At 39.4% G+C, this 20,611-nt stretch overlaps 1 protein-coding gene across 6 annotated transcripts; it reads right to left on the bottom strand.

The window, feature by feature from the left end:
* Positions 1 to 543: 543 nt before the first annotated feature.
* Positions 544 to 20,523, bottom strand: LOC135635579 (spermine synthase-like). Of its 6 annotated transcripts, XM_065146747.1 has the most exons (11): positions 20,339 to 20,521; positions 20,027 to 20,220; positions 19,765 to 19,809; positions 18,955 to 19,031; positions 18,724 to 18,846; positions 4,811 to 4,915; positions 4,657 to 4,729; positions 4,400 to 4,471; positions 2,780 to 2,972; positions 1,743 to 1,869; positions 544 to 840 (listed from the first exon to the last, which is right to left on the bottom strand). In XM_065146747.1, exons 2-11 carry the CDS (start codon positions 20,184 to 20,186, stop codon positions 760 to 762), a joined length of 1,056 nt encoding a protein of 351 aa, XP_065002819.1. In that variant the 5' UTR covers positions 20,187 to 20,220; positions 20,339 to 20,521; the 3' UTR covers positions 544 to 759. The 6 variants fall into 6 exon arrangements, with proteins under 6 accessions (XP_065002819.1, XP_065002818.1, XP_065002822.1 ...); XM_065146746.1 differs by having other exon boundaries at positions 18,724 to 19,031; positions 20,339 to 20,523; XM_065146750.1 differs by lacking the exon at positions 18,724 to 18,846 and having other exon boundaries at positions 20,339 to 20,522.
* Positions 20,524 to 20,611: the final 88 nt, after the last annotated feature.

The raw sequence follows: 20,611 nt of genomic DNA, 5'->3' as shown, positions 1-20,611 counted from the left end.
TCGTATCGACCGACCGACCGACCGGCCGAGTCAATTTTTGAACCGCCAGATTTTACTAGGGCGGAGGGAGGGGCGTTTGGACCCCAATCGCTCCGGATGCTTCTGATACACCTGCTGCCCGGCCCCTCCCTTTTTGCGTTCTTCATCCACCCCTCTCCCCACGGGCTAGTTTCCTATTCCTCTTGATTTCTCTCGCCCATCTACCTCGGTGCTTTCCTTTCTCTTTGACCCACCAACAATCACCGCACTCGTAATTCGTAATTCGTAATTCGTAATTCAATCATTCCATAAAACGAGCCAACACTCCTCAACATACCACCCACCATATAATAAAAGGTAGTATCTCACACTTGTATCCCGGGAATATCTTTCTTTGTTCGGTTATCACACGAACAACTTGTGACATTATAACAATAATGTGTATCTCGGCATTCCATCATTCGTCTGCACTTGCGAATACATGGGATATTGGGTTCACATCTTTTTCTCAGAATACAAAAGCAAGCAAGCAACATCCAGCTGACACAGATGTAGCCGCGTTCGTTGCATAAAGTTTCACTTTATATCGTATGAACATTAAATGCCACCAGCCATGCTTAGGATTGTTCGGTAGATGTTATTAAAAGTCTGTTACAACAACAATATCAAAAGTTTGGGGAACAACACAACATGCCACGACATCACAAGACCGACCGCTAATTAGCTTCGTATTTTGCAACCAACCACCGGGGCAGCAGCAAAAGTATCTAAAAGATTTATTTACACCGTAAGCGGTGAGCTGAGAAACGAGCTCAATTCCTTTTTCGCAAATGATGGCAAAACAAATGCAGCCTTATGCATCTGCACATACCCAAAGAGCAGTCATTGTCATGATATATATCATTGGCAACAAGATTTTAAAAAAAAACCATTTATGCATATAAAGAGAGTGCAAAGTAAAACTTTGACGAATACTACTGTAAAATAGGGAAACCAGAAAACAGCCATAGTTTTACAAGCAACCCAAACTCATGTTTAGTTCATGCCATGATTGCCACACCCTATTTTCATCAACCACTAGTAAATTTTTTACAAACATGTGATAGCAATATCCTGTGCTCACGACCCTTTTCCCCTTGTAAGAAAGTGGGAACAATTGTGTTTTTATGGCCTTATAAGCAGTTTTCTTCATCCATAGTGAGTCGCTGGGGGCTGCTACGCAAGGGAGATATCTCATCTGTAAAAGGGCAGGCAAAAAACCCGGTGTAGGAGAGGAGAGGAGAGGAAGACAAAGCAGGACCCTTACTATGTGGAACCTTGCCCCTAAAATAAAAAAAATGCTCAAGGAGCATGCACTAAGGGTGGGATAGTGATTAATATATTATCTCAATGTCGCAGACAACACTATTTAATTTAAAGGTCGTCTTAAGCCAGTCTTGTCAAAAGTTCTAAGCGCTCAACCGCCCTATTGATTCCCTTGACAAAGTAAAGAGACCTGTTAAGGGATACTTAACCATGACTAAAGAGACTTATCTTTAATCCAAGCCATCTGAATCTCATTCCTAATTAGTAAGAGATTAATAACTAAAACATCATTGAGTGGTTCAAAAGGTATCATTTAGGATTAACTAAAAAATTGATAACTGCACCAAAGCAATAATATTTTATAAAATATAAGCTCCTAAAAGGAATAATCAATCCATAAAATATGATTATAATCATCAACCAAAAAGAGAGGAAGTTACAAGCAGACACGAAAGTACCTCTGAGTTATAGAATCTCAGCTCCCTCTTGCATTTAAGAGCCTCCTGTTTGTCAATTGGGTTTATTGGGTTCAAGAAATGGACAGGTGGGCCATTCGTCGAACACAACAAAAATCCAATCACGCCGCTACATAATGATTCTCATCAATAAATAATTCTAAACTGAAGATATTACGGTAACATGCTGTTTTCTCAGGCAAAAAAATAATAGTAATAACCTCAGTGGCTACAGAAGCCTTATAAGAGGAAAACAGATATTGGGAATATGTTCGCTAATAGTAGAACCTAACAGAAGCAAACAGAGGCCATTAGAGCAACAACATATATACGTTGCTGCTGCAAAATCTAATAGAAGTAGAACAAGACAAAAATATGGCTAGACATCCAATAACTTGGTATCATTAGTGAAAAGTTACAGAATTGGCAAAAACACAGGTAAATTAAATGAAACTCGAATTTGGTAAAACTAGATATAAATTCTCCAGTGACAAATTGAAGCGCCATACAAATTTGTAAGAAAATATAATCCAAGAACAAACCAGTGGAAGAAACTCGATTAATTCATTCAGGGATGACTTTTAATTCTACCATGCAACTGGCAAAAACTTCTGGTAAACAAAAGATAGGTCTGAGGTTAAAAAAATCCATCAATAACTAAAAGAGGTCAAACCAATTGAGATCTATCCGAACTTTGGCCTGGATACTATCTGAACTCTCTGCATCAAGAAGAAAATTACTGCACCATTTACCCCATATTCCACACCACTAACACACTCCAAATGAAAACTATACAGACGCTACATACAATGCCATCTAGTGAATGTACGACCAAAACCGATATTTTAGTATAGGCTTCCCCTGCCATACCAGGATCTCTCTATCTAGCAGAATCTTGTGCTTTATCATACAATTACAAGTGTGAAAGCAGAGTTCACAACTTAAAACTCATGATTTACCATCAGTGGTCCCCAAAAGGCTTCACGAAAAATAAGAAAATGAATTTCAGGATAAAACAAGGGACATTAATATTTAAATACCTTGGGTACGTAGGAACACTTGCCCAGGCATAATGGACACTCTTAAAAATTTCACGACAAATTGAGAGCATATCCTGAATGAGATGTGTGTGAAGCCACATGCTTTCTGCTTGGTTACAAAGAACACCACCAGGCTTTAAGGCCCTTGCAATCATCTCAAAGAATGGTTTTTCGACAAGCTCTCGAGCTGGTCCTACAATCACCGAATAGTCATGATGAAGTAATCAAGTGAAGACCAAAAGTTGATTTGAAGCTCTAAAAAGTACAAATCTGCATAGAAGTTATTTACTTGATCCTCAGCTTTACAGGATAAAGAAACAATCAGAAAAGGAAAAGGCAAAAAAATGGTATAAAATAACACCTGAAATGTTTAGTCAAGACAAAAAACAAATATTTATATTAGAAAAAACTTTCACAAGGATCAAAATATTGATGTTGTTCTAGAGATGTATAAAGATTCTGAGAACATTGCAGTTGGTTAATTTGCATAGTCTTGCCTACCTCATACACCAGCAGGTTTATGGGCTGAGCCCTCTCAGTTTTTCGCTGGTTTGGCACAAATCTCAATATGTTGAGAGACATTCAACTTCTTAGCTCCTCTAATAAGCATACCTATATCCCTTCCAGGGACCAATACAGACAGGATGAGGCTAGCATATTTCTGGTAGTATACTAACATGAGCAATTGCATATGAATTCAAATGATCTCTGCCAACATTAAAATCAGTTGATGATCTAAGCAATCTTTGTAAATCGAGTCTTCAACTGAATTGATAAAGTCACAAAACTTTCTGCAAGCTCTATGTAGCATACACCATCAGAAACTGTTGACCACCAACAAGGATAGGTTTCTGTGCCCAAGAATATTAAAGCTGCTAATATATTTGTGGCTGCAACCAGGATTCCAGCAATCACTGTTATATAATGCATTAATAAAACCAAATTATACCTTAGACAAGAAAAAATATTTGAAAGCCAGAAACAAATTAACACAACTAACCTTCATTATATTGCCTTTCTAATTGCAATCCAGCAGGCTACCCAATTCTTTCTAGGAAACTCAAGGAGCACAGTGCTCCCTTGACCAAAAATGGGGATCACAAATGAAACAAGTGATGTGGTCAAACATTTTTGGGAAAAATGGCATCAAAGGGCTGATAAAAACAACAAATTGGATGTTGGAAGACAATATTACAAATATGAGTTGCCATGCTTTCTGTATGTTAACTAGCCACCATTTGTTTGACAAAAGTTGTTTGGATTTGCTAGCAACATATGGAGTCTTCCAAGGAAAGGTACCAAGTAGATGTTGGCCTTTGATCGTGGGCCGGTGCTCTTTTCTACTACCCTTATTTCAATCTTTTCAAGCGGGAGGTTAGTCATTGCTAACAGATCTTGATTTATATCATTGGTGAAGAGTTTGATTCTTCTACATTTTCTTTATCACAACCATATTTGTGCACATGATACTTTACCTTGCAAGAATTTTTAAAAAGTTGCCATGTCCTAGCACATGTTATCAGATATACTCAATTCACAAGTGTTTTCCAAATGCACCCCTCTTGTGTAATTGAGATCAGACAAATCTTTGAGTTTCAAGAAAAGAAACATGCAATGTACCTATTGGATCAGACGAATCAACAATAATTACGTCATACATAGCTTCAGGAGCATCTCGTAAGAATTTAATCCCTGTAAGAAGACCATGCAACAGATATTTGAAAAAGTTAACACATGGAAAGACCAAAGGCTATCTACAGAATATAAAAGCTTTTTATGGAATTACATTTCACATGCAGAACAAAAAGATAAAGTAAACTAGCTCTATGAAAAGTGTTGCGACTAGAACTTCAAAGAGAAACAACTTCTCAGCCTACCATCAGCAACATGTAGTCGAACACGAGGATCATCAAAACCAACAGACAGATCAGGAAAAAATTGTTTGCAAACCTATAGAAAGACAAGACATGATCAACAGATAAAGCAACAAAGTAAGCTTTGCTATATGCACATGTAGATATAACTGCATACATCTATAACCATCTTGTCAATTTCACAAATATCGATGTGCTCCACAGAACTGTGTCGAGCAATTTCCCGAAGTACGCCACCATCACCACCTCCTATGACCAAGACCTGCAATAAGATACTCATTAAACTTTTGCAGCAAAAGCTTAAAGCATTTAGAAAATGTTATGCCATAGAGGGTAGAATTTTTCCGTATTGTCACGGATTTATAGCTGGAATTGCCTAAGTCGTGAGGCATCCTTGCAGCAAAGTCACGGACTTAGCTGGAGTTTCCTAAGTCGTGAAGCACCCTTGCGCCAACTTCTCTAGCTGAGATTGCCTAAATCATGAAACGCCCTTGCGTTATTCGCTCGTAAAGGGTAAGCCAAGTTGCAACCTCGCTCAGGTCCCATAGGACCTGTAAAAGAGCAAGTTGATTAGTTCGAAAGCCAGCGACAAACAAGTCTCGACGTCTCGTGAAGATGACAACTTTACAAGCAATTCAGCAAATACCCTGAGTGCAAGAGAGGAAGGAGAAAACAAGGACTTTAGAAGGCATAACAAACAATTGCAAGTCCACAAACGACTGCTCACCGGGTGTCAGGCGCGATAGCAAATTCCCGTCAACTTAAACGTGCGAACTTATGTAAACCGATCAATGCCTAACACTACCGTGAATCCCCATCCACCCCTGTGCCACCCATGGGGTTCCAAGGGTCTGAGATGGCTGACGTTTCACGCACGATTGCGGTCTGCAGAAAACAGGTCGTGGCATGCGAAAACGAAGCCATTTTGGGAAAGGTTTTGCCGGGTGTGGTGAGCGGTCGCACTGCAGCACTGTGAGCTGTTCTTGCTTACATTTTTCAAGCAAAAACACACAAAACCAAGATAAAACATGCTACTAAGCATCTGTACAAGCATGCAAAAGCGACGAACGGTTCGTTGAGCAAAAATATTGTGTGTGCGTGACGACCGTTCGTGACATTCTCTCCCACTTAAACTGTCGACACCCTCGTCGACGCTTGCTGGTAGGCTTTGACAACTTTTTCTTCGTGTCGTAGGACGTCTTTAGACTCCCAACTGGCTTTTGTTAAAGGAAGCTTTCGCCACTTCACCGGGTATTTGGTTTGCTCTGCTCCATTGGGTAGCTAAGTCTTGTGATCCGCTAAATTAATTTCAACTCACTAAAATGGGGGGTAGCCGAGTTGGAACACTTTGGGAAACATCTTACGTATCTTAATGGTATGCTTTCAAGTTACTTGGGTGAAAGACATTGTGAATTTTAAGCAACGCTGGCAGTTGCAACCTGTAGGAGACATTGCCTATCCTGTTGATAATTAGGAAGGATCCTTCGTACTTGCGCACAAATCCCTTGTGCACTTTATGCTTAAAGAACTCGAGTGATGCCAGTTGAAGCTTCACCAACACCAAATCACCAACTTTAAACTCCTGTGGTCACCTTCCCAAGTTTGGCTACTTCATCTTTTTTGCCGCCTTCTCCAAGTAAGCCCGTGCAATATCTGCATTTCGATACTATTCCTTTGCAAAGTGATATCCTGACGGACTACTCCCGGTATAACCGATCGCCAAGGTGCGAGGAGTCGATGGTTGTTGTCCCATAATGATCTCAAAGGGACTCTTGTTGGACGCAGAACTCCACTACAAGTTGTAGGAAAATTGGGCAATGTCCAACAGTTTCACCTAATCCCATTGGTTGGCACTCATGCAGTGCCGAAGATATTGCTCGAGAGAATTTATTCTTTTAGTTTGGTCATCCGTCTGGGGGTGGAAGTTTGTGGAGAAGTATAACTTGAACCCTAGCAATTTGAATAGCTCGATCTAGAATCGTCCCAAGAACTAAGCATCTCGATCACTGATGATGTTGTGCGGGACTCCCCAATACTTCATCACATACTTCATTATTAACTTGGCCGCCTCCTCTGCTAAACAGTGTAGGGGTGCAGCCATGAATATTATATACTTCGAAAACTGATCGACCACCAAGAGTATCGATTCGAGTCCCCATATTGTCGGCAAACTTGATATGAAGTCAAAGCTCTCCTATGGCTTTTCTGGTACGGGCAACAACTCCAAAAGTCCCACCGGCTTCCGCTGCTCTACCATATCTTGTTGGCAAGTAAGGCACGTTTGAATATATTCCTCCACATCAGTCCCTATCTTCGGCCAGTAGAAAGCTCTCACCACGAAAGCCAATGTTCGATGAATGCCCGGATGTCCAGCCCAAAGGGAATCGTAACACTCTCTCAAGAATTCACGCCTCAAATTATCCGCTCGAGGAACATAAACCCTATTCCCTTTGGTGTAGACGAGTCCCTCATGGATCCAAAATCGTCGAGTCTTACCTTCTATGATTAATTGCATCAGGATTACTGCTTGGGGATCAGTGTGCAGTCTGTCCCTGATTCTGGAAAGGAAGTTGGAGTGCAACTGACTTGCTTGGCTTTCGCCTTCCAACTGCATGGCATTCACCAACTCCACTTTTTGGCTCAATGCATCGACCACGACATTTGCTCTTCCAAGCTTGTACTATGTTGCCATATCAAACTTAGCCAGGAAATATACCATCATGCTTGCTTTAGGAAGAGTTTCTTTTGAATTTGGAAGTAACTCAATGCGATGTTGTTCGTCCTTAGCACAAATCACGATCCGAGAAGATAATGTCGTCAAACTCGTAGACAATGGACCACCACTGTCATCTCCTTCTCGTGCACTGGATATCGTTGCTCAGTCTCGTTGAGCTTGCAGCTCTCGTAGGCTACCGGGTGCCCCTCCTGTATAAGTACTCCCCCAATAGCAAAGTCTGAAGAATCTATATTAACTTCAAAGGGCTTCCCATAGTTCGACAATTTAAGTACTAGTTCTTCCAACACAGTAACGCTGCTTCGCATTTGTCGGACTATCACCAAGGCTGCTCCTTCAACAACTCTATCAGTGGAGCTGCACGCTTCGAATACTCAGCTATGAATAGTAGTTGACGAAACTAAGGAAGGATCTTAACTCCGACACCTTCTTTGGTATACACCATTCCGTCACAACTTGCACCTTTGATTTATCCATCTAAATGGATTCGTCGCCAATTCGGTGCCCTAAGGAACAAAATCTTCGTATGAGCAAAGTAGCACCTCTCTATTTTCACGAATAGAGTGTTCTCCCTGAGAACCTTGAAAATTGTTCGAAGGTGTTCGACATGCTCCTCAAGCGTGTGGCGGTAAACAACAAACTTGTCCAAATGCTCCTTAAATAGTTAGTTCATGAGAGTGCAGAATGTGACCGGAGTGTTGGTTAAACCGAAAGGCATAACCAAGAACTCGAACGCTCCATACCTGGTCACACAAGTAGTGTTCGCTTCATTGCCTTCAGCAATATACACCTGCTATTACCTCGATCGAAAGTCGAGTTTTGAAAAATACTTTGCTTTGCCTAGTTGGCCGAACAAGTCTGCGGTGAGCGAGATGGGGTACTTGTTCTTCACCATCACCTTATTTAGGTCTCGATAGTCGACACATAATTGGAGGCCCCCATCCTGTTTCTTTTGGAAGAGGACTAGAGCTCCCTCCGAATGGTGCTTTGGAACTACGGATGAGACCACCGCTTAGCAGTTCATCTAACGAGGGGCCATGCGGTATGATAGTCTCGTTGGAGGCTTCACTCCCGGCTCCAGCACGATATGATAATCCACGCCTCTACGTGGTGGCAGAGTTTTCGACCACTCGGATGGCATGACATCTATAAACTCCTTCAAAATATTTGCCACCACAACAGGTTCATGAATGGCCTCCCCATCAAGTGTCTCCAACTTTACGGTGGCCACGAAAGTTAATTTGCCTTTTCGTACCCCCTTCTTATGTTGTACTGTCGATAGCTGTTGTGGTCATTGGTTCCTCCTCGAGAAATAGGAACCACACAGGGGTCGTCGCCTCTCAATAAACATAAGGAGTTTAGGAATGACAATGGCACCAACTTTGTCGTATGCATGAACTCCATTCCGAGAATCACTTAGAAATCGTCCAACGACACCGCCATCATGTTTATGCTTCCGCTCCATGTCCCGATATTGATGGGCACTGTCTTTACCAACCCGGAGAACCGCTTAGCCTCCGAGTTCACTGCCTTCATCCGACTTAGGTTTTTCTCCAAGTTTAGCCTAAGTCGCCTTGCTTCTCTGTTGGCAATGAAATTGTGGGCGACGCCCATGTCCACCATCGCACGGGTTATTTGGCCATATTAAACTTGATGTCCGCATACAACAGTTCGCTGCTCCTTTCTTTCAGTGGCTTCGTCTTCAAGTTCTTCCTCACTTGACCCCGCAACACATTCAACAAACGCATTTCTCCCATTCGGGAGTCCTTGCGACTCCTCATCATCGCTGTTGGATTTCGAACTACTTGAACTAAGGGCAACAGCCTAGCCCTTATCCGGTTTGGGGGGGGTGGATTGATGTCGTTAAGGCATCGAGTGCTTGTTTTTGTGGGCACTCCCTCAGCATGTGTGATCCTCCGCACAAGAAGCATCTGCCAAGGTTTTGGGGTTTTGCCTTTCGAGCTTGGCTCTTTGTGGAAACTCTTCTTCCTTGTTCGCCCCTAAGTTCCTTCCCTCGAGAATATTTTGGCATTGTTTCTTTTTCCCAGAGTCCTCCAAGGAAACAAAGTTAATGAGCCTTTTTGTGGCCGTAATTGTCCCGATCACATCGGTGACATTCCTTCGATGCAGTTCCTATCGTGCACATGGCTTCAGGCCATTGAGGAAGCTAAATAGCTTATTCTTTTCGAACATGTCCTGGATGACCAACATCAGTGCAGAAAATTACTACATGTAATCCCGAATGGAAGTGCTTTGACGTAGTTGTCTCATCTTCCTTCTTGCGACGAACTCTGTGTTCTCGAGTAAGAACTGAGTTCTCAACTCCCGCTCCAAGTCCCCCCATGTGTCCATTCAACACCGACCTTGTTGGATCTCTTCCCAACGGGTTCTCCACCAAAGTTTTGCATTCTCATTCAGATATATGATTACTATCGAAACTTTGAATTCTTCATAATTGAGCCTCGTAGCTCGGAAGTATTGTTTCATGTCAAATAGGAAATTCTCTAGCTCTTTAGCATCCTTGGCAACCCCATAGCAATGCGGCTTGGGTGCCCTCAAGTTTTGTGACGACGCAACGCAGGTGTCACATCCCGGATTTATAAAAGAATAATAAATCAATAATTTATTATTCATAATTTACATAATAAACTCCCTTTTTTTTTCATTCGTCTTTGAATTCAAATCCTTATCTTTACAATAGTAAATATTCTATTAATTAGAAAAAGAGCCATGTCTTCTTGGTAGAGTCACAAGTCTTTTCCGCCAAAACTTCAAATATATTACAAAAGTAATATATTACTCTGAAAATAAATATAAGATAAAAATATATTAGCAACTACATATGCTGATAAGAACCTCAAAATAATCATTAAAATAATCTTCAATATTCATGAAATAAAAATAAATATCAATAATTCAATAAGAAATGATAATATATCGATTCATCATATAACTTACGCATCAGAAAAACGATGATAATTTCTTACATAATAAACAAAATCATACATCAACCACATACAACACATACATAATAACAAAAGCGTACATCACCCGATGGTGCACTCTCCCAACAACGGATGGAGAGACATATTCCATGGGATGGATTCCTCCCAACAGCGGATGGAGATAATCTATATCTCACTCCCAACAGCGGATGGAGTGATATCCCTCACCCGCCCAAGTGGGTACACGTTCCTCCTAACAGCGGATGGAGGAATCGTCTAACCATCACGTCTGACGGCCCACTAATCCCCAAAGGGAATCGTCATGCATGCCCTCGGCAAGGATACATAAACATCCATGATCATTCATTTACACTCATCTATTCACTCACGCATGTATCAAGAAATCAATATGATTAAATATTATGAGAGAGCATACTTGATGTAAATCTGCTAGACTATGTTCATCAGTGGCTCTGCACTGTGATAGGCCCGTAGCTCCTTTCATAGGTTGCACTTCCAATGTGACCTACTAGCCTGGTCATATCTACTACATGATAATAATCATATCAATATCATAAACTTAAGAAAGTAGAAAACCAATAATCATTTTCCAATGACATCTTCAGATAAAATCTTTAAATTCATCAAATTATAAATGCATGAAACATCAATCTCTCAATAGTCCACAATCAATCAAAACCCTAATTGGAATAGCTCAATTAACTTAAACCAAACTCAATTCGAATATTATCTAACGGAACCAACCTTAAATCCTTATAGAACCGGTCTGGAATCACCCTAAACTGATCTAATTTAGATTTGATTGATCTCGATTAGGTCAAATAAGTTAGTCTGAAATCACCCTAAACCGGCTTTAATTGATCAAACATGTCTAATTTAATCAATTAACAAGCTCAAACCAATAGAGAGAGAGGAAATCGAACTATGTCGTATAGTGCTAACCCAAACCGAACCAACCCACCTGAGTCTTGGACGGGTCACATACGCTGCATATGTATGTTCCAAGTAATAGGTTGAGTTGAGGTACGACGGATTATATAAAAGGAGCGACGATATGTCTAATGTCAATAGCATAGCTAGGCATGCTTAACTTCATGGACTAGGCTAAGCCTTACTTATAAGTTGGGCTGAGCCTTACCATTAAACTAAGTCATGCTTGGCTTGCGAGTTGGTCGTACCTAGACACATGAGTTGGAGTTGTATATAACCACATGGACTGGGTCATACCTAGCCGCATGAGCTGGCCCATGCCTAGCCACATGGTTAGGTCGTACCTTACCATATGAGTTGGGTCATACATGGCCACATGGACTGGATCATATCTAGCCACATGAGCTGACCCATGCCTAGCCACATGATTGGGTCGTACCTTACCACATGGGTTGGGTCATACATGGTCACATGAACTGGATCATACCTAGCCATATGGGTTGGATCGTACCTTACCATATGGGCTAGCTCCTACCCGGACACATATGTTAGGTCATGCCGAGTCACATGGGCTAGGTTGTACTTGGTCACATGAGCTAGGTCGTACATTACCACATGGGCTGAGTCGATTCGATCTGATCAATCAACTTAACTCAAGTCAGACCTCAATTAGACTCCTCTTATCAAATTAAATTTTAATATTTAAAATTATTAAAGAATGACTAAATCCATTAATTAAAACTTTAAATTCATGATCTTAAATTTAAAACTAATTACATTAGAGAAATTCACACATAATTCTTGAAACATAGATATATCTAATTAAATAAATTAAAACTATTATGCTAATCTAAAAATAAAAATTTTAATAATTAAATCAATATTAAAATTCACTTAAGCTTAAGAGATCAATATAAATCAAATAATCATTCTAGCATCACAAAATAATTATCATTATTTACTAATCATGAATTTTGAAATTAAAACATCATTATGCATAAAAACTTATAACAATCTCAACATCAAGATTTCAAAATATAAATCAAAACTAGTTAAAAAAAGAAAGGATCCAACCTCTCCTCGACTATCCTTTCCTCAATATCATCTCCTCAGGAAGCCTCTCCTCAATCCTCCCATTGTTAGGTTTGGTGAGGAATGAGGGAGGAGTGGCCCCCTTTATACAAGAGGAGAAGAGATCTCCCAAAAATGTAAGTAATAATTTAATATTTATTTTTAATTTATTTTTATTTTGCTTTCACACAAATAGAGTAATATAATAATAATTTCTTATAGTTCACACACAAAAATGAAATGTAAACTATTTACTTTCTAAATATCAAATCACTCATTAGGAAATAAATCAATTAATAATTTAATTGATTAGTAGAATTCCTAACTTATCCATATGATTAAGAAAACCAAATTTAATTATTTCCTTAATTATAGTACACAAATATAGAAGTTAATAATAAGGTAATACATTATTTATAGTAATTAATTGATGTTAAGAGAGATATTACGACGATTATAGCGAGTGTTGCTCCCTCCCACATTAGGAGCCCTTGTGAGCAATGTCACCCTAGAAGTGAGCTCCGCCATGACTTTGTGTAGATGTCGCATGGAGTCTTTGGTGTCTTCCATCAGTCGATCAACTAGGGACTCAACCTTGTCATTCGAGATTCAGGTTCTTCTTGCAAGCTCTCTACCCCAAGAAGCCTTCATTGCCCTTAGTAAAGTTCCTCCAAACTCGTTTCAAGAACATCAATGTGGGTTTATGTCACTGTAAGTCTCTCCTTGTGGCTCTTTTTCCCAGTTGGCACTCCAAATTACGCCTCCTCCGCTCACGGAGAGTAGCCAACTTCCCACTCATCATGTTCGTTGTTGCGCTCCTGAGCGGCTCCAACAACATGAGAGCGAGTTTGCACTTGTAACGCACATGTGACTGCTTGGGGCAATGGTCCAGCTTGGCCCATCTTGCTCAATTCACCACGATGCTTGACTATGGAAAGATTGCGAAACTTCTTCGCTGTTTACTCGAATTGGTTGTCCACTCTGAGACCACAATGTCACGGACTTAGTTGGAATTACCTAAGTCATGATGCACCCTTACGGTAAAGTCACAGACTTAGCAGAAGTTGCCTAAGTTTTGAAGCACCCTTGCGCCAACTTCTCGAACTTAGCCGGGATTACCTAAGTCAAGAAACGCCCTTGCGTTATTCGCCCGTAAAGGGTTAGGCAAGTTGTAACCTCACTCAGGTCCCGTAGGATCTGTAAAAGAGCAAGTTGATTAGTTCGAAAGCGAGCGACGGATAAGTTCCGACGTCTCATGAACAGGGCAACTTTACAAGCAACTAACACTTCTAAGTGCAAGAGAGAAAAAAGGGGAAAGAGAAAACAAGGACTTTAAAAGGCAAAACGAACAGTCGTAAGTCCATAAATGACTCCTCATCGAGTATCAAGCGTGATGACAAGTTCTCGTCAACTTTAACGTGCGAACTTGTATAAACCAATCAACGCCCGATAATACCCCAAAGCCCCATCCACCCCTGTGCCACTTGGGGGGTTCCAGGGGTCTAAGATGGCTGACGTTTCGCATGCGGATGTGGTCTGCAGAAAATAGGCCATAGCACACGAAAACAGAGCCATTTGGGCCAATTTTGCCTGGCGTGGTGAGCGATCGCACTGAAACGCTACGAACTGTTCTTACTTACATTTTTCAAGTAAAAATATACAAAACCAAGGCAAAACATACTACTAAACATATGTACAAGCATGCAAAAGCGGCGAACAGTTCGTTGAGCGAAGATGTTGAGGGTGCGCAACAATCGTTTGTTTCTTCAAATTCATTAACATATAATCCAAACTACATTACTTGTGACAATGTACTTAAGGGATGCCTTCTGTTTTGGCTACATTCCACCTACATGACCATCAGATATGGTCAAATAGGACTAAAAAGACTTCATATATTTTTATAACTTATCAGCCCAATAAAAAGTATATTTCCTTTAAAATTGTCATCTTAGTGTAGAAATCAAAGAATCAAGATTATTCTTGATGCTGATGACGATTGAGACAGCTAAAAGCTGCAAGAACATGAAACATTCATTAACTAGAAAACATATATAGCAACAATCTTTTTTTTAATTAAGAGACAATTCGTTGGTCTCCAATAGGGTTCGTTCAGTCACACATATCTACATTCCAAAGTAAAACCTTCAATTGTAATGTTGAGCTAAGCACAGACATAATTAGATTTGGTCATATCATCAGTAATAAACTAAACGTTCATGATTTTCAATGTTAACAAGTTACATTTAATCATGATACAAAACTATCTCTGTTTTTGAGGGAGCAACATTTACAACTTGCATAATATGTTTTAAAATAACATGTTGATTCTTTAAGAACATATAGGCATTTGATATGACAACAGTTTTCTATGACAAATAAACTTTCAAAACCATAGTTTAACAACAAAAAACTTACCAGCTTCTATAGTTATGAAACACCCTCAATTGAAATAAACCTTAATTGTATTATGCGACACTACAATAATACACTCAGTGATTTAAAAAACGTTAGGCGCCAAAAGGCGTCATAGTCCAAAAACGCTCGAGGCGCTAGGCGCTCGCCCGAGTGAAGTGAAATGCTAAAATATAAAAATATATAATATAATTAATAAATATAATTATTTAAAATTTTAAATAAAAATATGCTATTAAATTAAGAAACTCTAAGATATAAAATCACAATGTCACATTAACAAAAAGTTTCAAAATTCAAAACAATAAAATTTTACATCAAAATCATTCATCATAATCAATATTATCATCATTTTCACACAAATCATCTTCATTGAATTCGTCATCTTCCTCTTGTCCTTCAATTCCTTCATCAAAATATGTTTCATTCTCTATGTCTTCAACAACAGCAGGAGCCGAGCTTGATGTTTTTGCACTCATTTTTCTCTTTGTCATCTGTCTTGTATATGTTTATAATTCTCCAGCACCTGAAGCTCTTGCCACATCTCCCCATGTCAATCTATCATCTTCAAATACAAGTTCGTCTTCGGCATCTTGCAAGTTAGCACACATTTCTCCCACCAACCACTCATTTGAATCATCAATATCTTACAATGAGATTGAATCAATTTTATTTTACAAATCATGACGAGCCTTCAAAGCTTCATTATACTTTATGTAAACAAGATCGTGTAATCGTTGATATTCCAACCGATTTCTTCTCTTTGAGTGAATCTGTCATGCCATATAATTTAAAAATATATTAATACATCTATCTAAATAAATAAATTAATTAAAATAAAAATATTTAGTGATCCTTATATGCTCAAAGACACTCCAGTTTCGCTCACAACCCGAAGCACTACATGTCAAACTAAGTACTTTGATAACAAATTACTATAAGTTCGGGATGAAATTTCCAAATACACTCCACCATTCAGCTACAAAATTTATGTTATTATTAGCAATAACATAGTAACATACTATAGATGAAATTAATTATATCAAATTATTAAATACTTGGAGACGTAGTTGTCCTGGATCGAACGACTATTGGAATTCCAAAAAAACCTTCGGCATTTTTATATAAAGATAATTCACAAATAATTTTATCTTGCACCTCAAGAATTGAAACTAATTTTGCAACGGATTGATATAACTCATCCAAAACTTCTGCATCAAACCCAACAAATTTAATCTTATAAAAGAATTCAGGGTTCAAATAATATCATGTTGCATGTAAAGGACGATGAAGTTGACAATTCCATCTTTCGTCAATGATTGTAAAAATTTTCTCATATTTTTCTTCATTTTCATTAAAAGATCTTTTTATCGTCTCTTTTGCTCTATCCATAGCCTCATAAATATATCTCATTACAGGCTTATTTTCATTATCCACCAACCGAAGGACTCGAACAAGAAGGCCCATTACCTTTAATATATAAACTACATGATTCCAAAAGGATGGCATTAAGATGATATCAGTAGCCCTCTTGCCTTTTGCTTCTTTTGCCCATTTGCTTGTCACCCATTTCTCAAATGTAAACATTTTTCTCAGATTATATTTTTGACGATGCACGCTCTGTAATATCAAGAATGAAGTAGCAAATCGGGTGACACCATATCTTACTAATTCTTAATTCCCTGTGAATTCTCTCATCATATTCAAAGCTCCAATATGATTATAAAGAAATCCAACAACAAAAATTGCTTTCTAAGGTTTTCTTAATATCTAAGATCTTTCCAATATCCTCCAACATTAAATTAATACAATGTGTCGTACATTGAGTCCAATATAAGTGTTGCCTTTTTTATTCAAGCAATTTACCTGAGATAGAGAATAACAAAAATAATGAGACTTAGGAGTTTAACATATTTAATTGAAGATAAAATAATTTAAAAATTCAAAAGATGAATATTACCAGCTAATACATAGTTGCTTCCATTGTTGGTTATGATTTGAACGACATTTTATTCTCCAATTTCTTCCACGAACTTGTCAAGTAAATCATATATCTTGTCTCCAGATTTTACAAAAGATGAAGCATCTATTGACTTCACAAACATAGTCCCTAAAGAATAGTTAACCATAAAATTAATTATACTCCTACGCCTCCTGTCAGTCCAAACATCTAACATAATAGAGCAATCATGTATTGCCCATGATTCTTTATTACCCTTTAGTAAGTCATTTGTATAATTCAACTTTTTTTGCAACAATGGAACTCGCATCTCATAATAACTTTAAGGTTTTAATCCCGCACCATATCTTCCAATAGCTTCAATCATTTCCTTAAAACTGTCTAAACGAGTTGTACTAAGGGGAAGACCAGCCTGATAGAAGAAGCGAGCAATGTGCTGAATTGTTCTTCCTCTTATTTCTTTATCACAAGAATCACTTATATTTGTTTGTCTAAATTTTGAGCCTCCTATTTGCCCTTGTTGCTTCTATGATCCTTGAAACATATATAGATCTATCGATATGTTTTTACCCTTCTTAGTACTCATAACTTCTTTTCATATTTTTTCATATACTTTTTTCCCACTTGAGTTAATACTCATAGAATAATCTTCTTTTTCATCCCTGAGATGTTCAACATTGTCTTCTGGTAAATTCTCGTAAGATTCATTCTTTTGCATCTTCTTTTCATTTATATAACTCAGCAACTCTTCTTTTACCTCAGGTGGACACTTTTTGCAAGCTGCTGTATTCTTGAAATTTCCTACCAGATGTTGTTTTGCACGAAAAATATCACCTCTAGTAGTCTTATCGCAAAACATGCAAGTCACTGCATTAGGACCTTTCGGATCCTTTAGATAACTATACTTCCATGCAGGATCTTTTTTTTATGCCATTGGAGACTCTATTGAGTTACTCTGTACACTTGTCATTTATCCTGAAACCTAACAATAATTTTAAATAAATAAAAATTGCTAGTATTAAAATCAAAATAATAGTGTTATACTGTATACAGTTAACAGTATACTGTATACTGTTAACAGTATACTGTACAGTGTATACTGTTAACAGTATATTGTACAGTGTATACTGTTAACAGTATACTGTATAGTATATATTGTTAACAATATACTTTCGAAAGAGGAGAAGCAAAAGAGAAGAGAAGAGTGTAAGGGAAGACCGAGGGTGCTAAGAAAAGCGGGAGTGGCAGCGATAGCGGCAACGGTGAGCGACGACAGTGGCAACGACAACGGTAGTAGCGAGCAGCGGTAGCGGGAGCGGCGAGTGGTGACAGTGGCAGTGGCAGCGACAGCAGCGAGCAGCGGCAACGACGAACGACGATAGTGGCAACGGTAGCGGTAAAAGTGAGCAGCGGCAACAAGAGTGGCGAGCAGCAACAGTGGCAGCGACAGCAGCGAGCAGCAACAGTGACAGCGACAGCAACGAGCAGCGGGAGCAGCAAGCGACGACAACGGCAGCGGCAGCGGTAGCTTGAACGACGAGCATGGTTAGGGTTGGGGAAGTCACGCTGATATCGATGCTTTAGTTGGTTCGATTGAACCAACTAAAACACCGGAGACCGAACCAGACCTAAAACGCTGGTTCGATCGCCTAGTTTAACCTAGGCGCTCGCCCGAAGCGCCCGGCACCTAGGCTTGGGCGGGTGCCCAGGCGGCATCTCTTTGAAGTGCATCGCTTGGAAATGAAGAGAGATGCTCGAGCCTCGCCTCACCTCGCCCGAGTGCCTAGGCGAGCGCCCGAGCGCCTTTTTAAATCACTGAATATACTATTGTTTTTCTTTTGCTGGTTGTGGGGACTTCTTCAAATGCTATGTCCGAACAAAAGCCATTGATGAGTAGTTAGTGCTATAACTACAAATTAAACTGGAATTATAACCCAACAATTTTTTTTATGTCAAAAACAAAAAATAGTGAAAGGTTTGGGTTAGTAAATTACAGTTTTGGGTGATGGAATTGAACAAAGAGGAAGGTGGGCAATCATCTCTTGGTAGGCACATTCGTCTCTTTCAGTTAACTGGACAATGCCATCAAGCACAAGAACCTTTCCATACATTGAGGACTGCAGAAAGATATACAGATATATAACTCCTAAGCTGTATAAAGCTGCAAAACTAGAAATAGCTTTTTTTAAAAAGTATGTGCATCTGTATCTAAAAATTATTAGAACCTGAAAGACCAGAATTTCTTGGAACTCTGATTTCCCCTGATATAGAATCTTTTCAACCTTCAAAGAATGAGCCTCTCCTGCAAATATAAATGCATCAGCTTATGCATATGCATACATACATATATATATATATATATATATATACATACATATATACATATATACATACATACATACATATATATATATATATATATATATATATATATATATATAGAGAGAGAGAGAGAGAGGATGATGAAGAAGAATCATCTTAAGGAAATTGCCAAGACGCCTCCATCAAACAAAAGATACTCTACAGTCTACACAAAGTGAGTTCCAAAATGGACAGCAATCCTTAAAATGCCATCACTATATCAAGTATGGAATTTATAACGAATCATAAAAGATGAAGGAGAGCAAGTGGGTAAATCCTGAAGATGAATCGTCCAACTGAAGAGATATTCCGGTAGCTGCGTTTTTGGTTTCAAGAAATACAAATAGGCAGACTGTCATAGAATGTAAATTGCACATGAACAGTAGGCAAACGCAACTTGAAAAGATACCCACAATATCTAAAACCTCATGACATACGTATGTCCCACAAATACGAAAGGCATAAAAGAGTTAATGCACGAACAAACAACAGCTAAAGGTTTTACACCAGCAAACCAAAGAAGATACGAAGTGCTATATCAACATGAAAAAGTTGCTCCTTTCTCATATATGTCAAACGCTCGCCTACTATAAGGAGAATGCACATATCAAGGCTGTATCTGCATCCTGCATGATTTAAAGCTACTGCTAATAAAGAAGGGAGCAAGAGGATACCTGGCCACATAGGGTTGTTGAAGTACATGAACTTGCCGTCTTTATCTGCCCAGGAGACGGAAGAAATGATGAACAACTTGAAATCCAAACAGTCATCGCAAGAGGAAGAAAAATAAGCGACAAGCATCAACCAACACATGCAGAAACATCCATTAAAGACGGATTCACCCAATCTAATCATCACAACACATGCGGAGCATCGTTGACAGACAATCGTTAGACAAGGAAAAGATTCTCGACAACAGGGCCATAAGATACGGACCAGAGAGCGACGAATTGGAGAACCACCCGGACACCACGGTCTCATGGCACTTAGCTTCGGATTCGGGAGCCGAAGCCCTGGCCTTCCTGCAGCAGGGAGGAAATTCCTCCTCCGGGGTCCTGCGAGCATCTGAGCCGTTTCCTGCGCCATCTCCCGCCATGGATCCTGTTCCTCCTCCTTGGGGTTTCCAGCCTCTGATCCAAGTAAGAAGAAAGAGAATCAACAATCAAACACCTCCAACAACCCTACCGCGAATCAACAAAAAACAGATGGAGGAGATGGAGGGGATCGTCGCCTAGGGTTCATTCATACCTCCCGAGTGCTTCGGACTGATGGGGCTACGAGAGAAAGAAGAGGGGATTTAAAAGGGGGCCGGGCTTGGCTGGGGTTTTGGGGAAGGTGACGATGGCTTCTCGGAGAAGGTGAGAGGAGGGCAAGGAAAAGGATTCCCCAACGAGGCGCTCCGCTGCAGAAGTCTGTTTTTGCCTTTACAGTTGTTGTTCTTAACACTAACAATATATCGGAATCGGCGCATTATCCCGGTTTAATTACCGCTTCTTCTTTTTTTGTTTGGCTCCATGCTGT

The sequence above is a fragment of the Musa acuminata genome, chromosome BXJ3-4, assembly GCF_036884655.1.
Source record: "Musa acuminata AAA Group cultivar baxijiao chromosome BXJ3-4, Cavendish_Baxijiao_AAA, whole genome shotgun sequence".
Taxonomy (NCBI): domain Eukaryota; kingdom Viridiplantae; phylum Streptophyta; class Magnoliopsida; order Zingiberales; family Musaceae; genus Musa; species Musa acuminata.
Note: the sequence above shows the minus strand (reverse complement) of the source record. Positions and strands in the feature narration are given on the sequence as shown.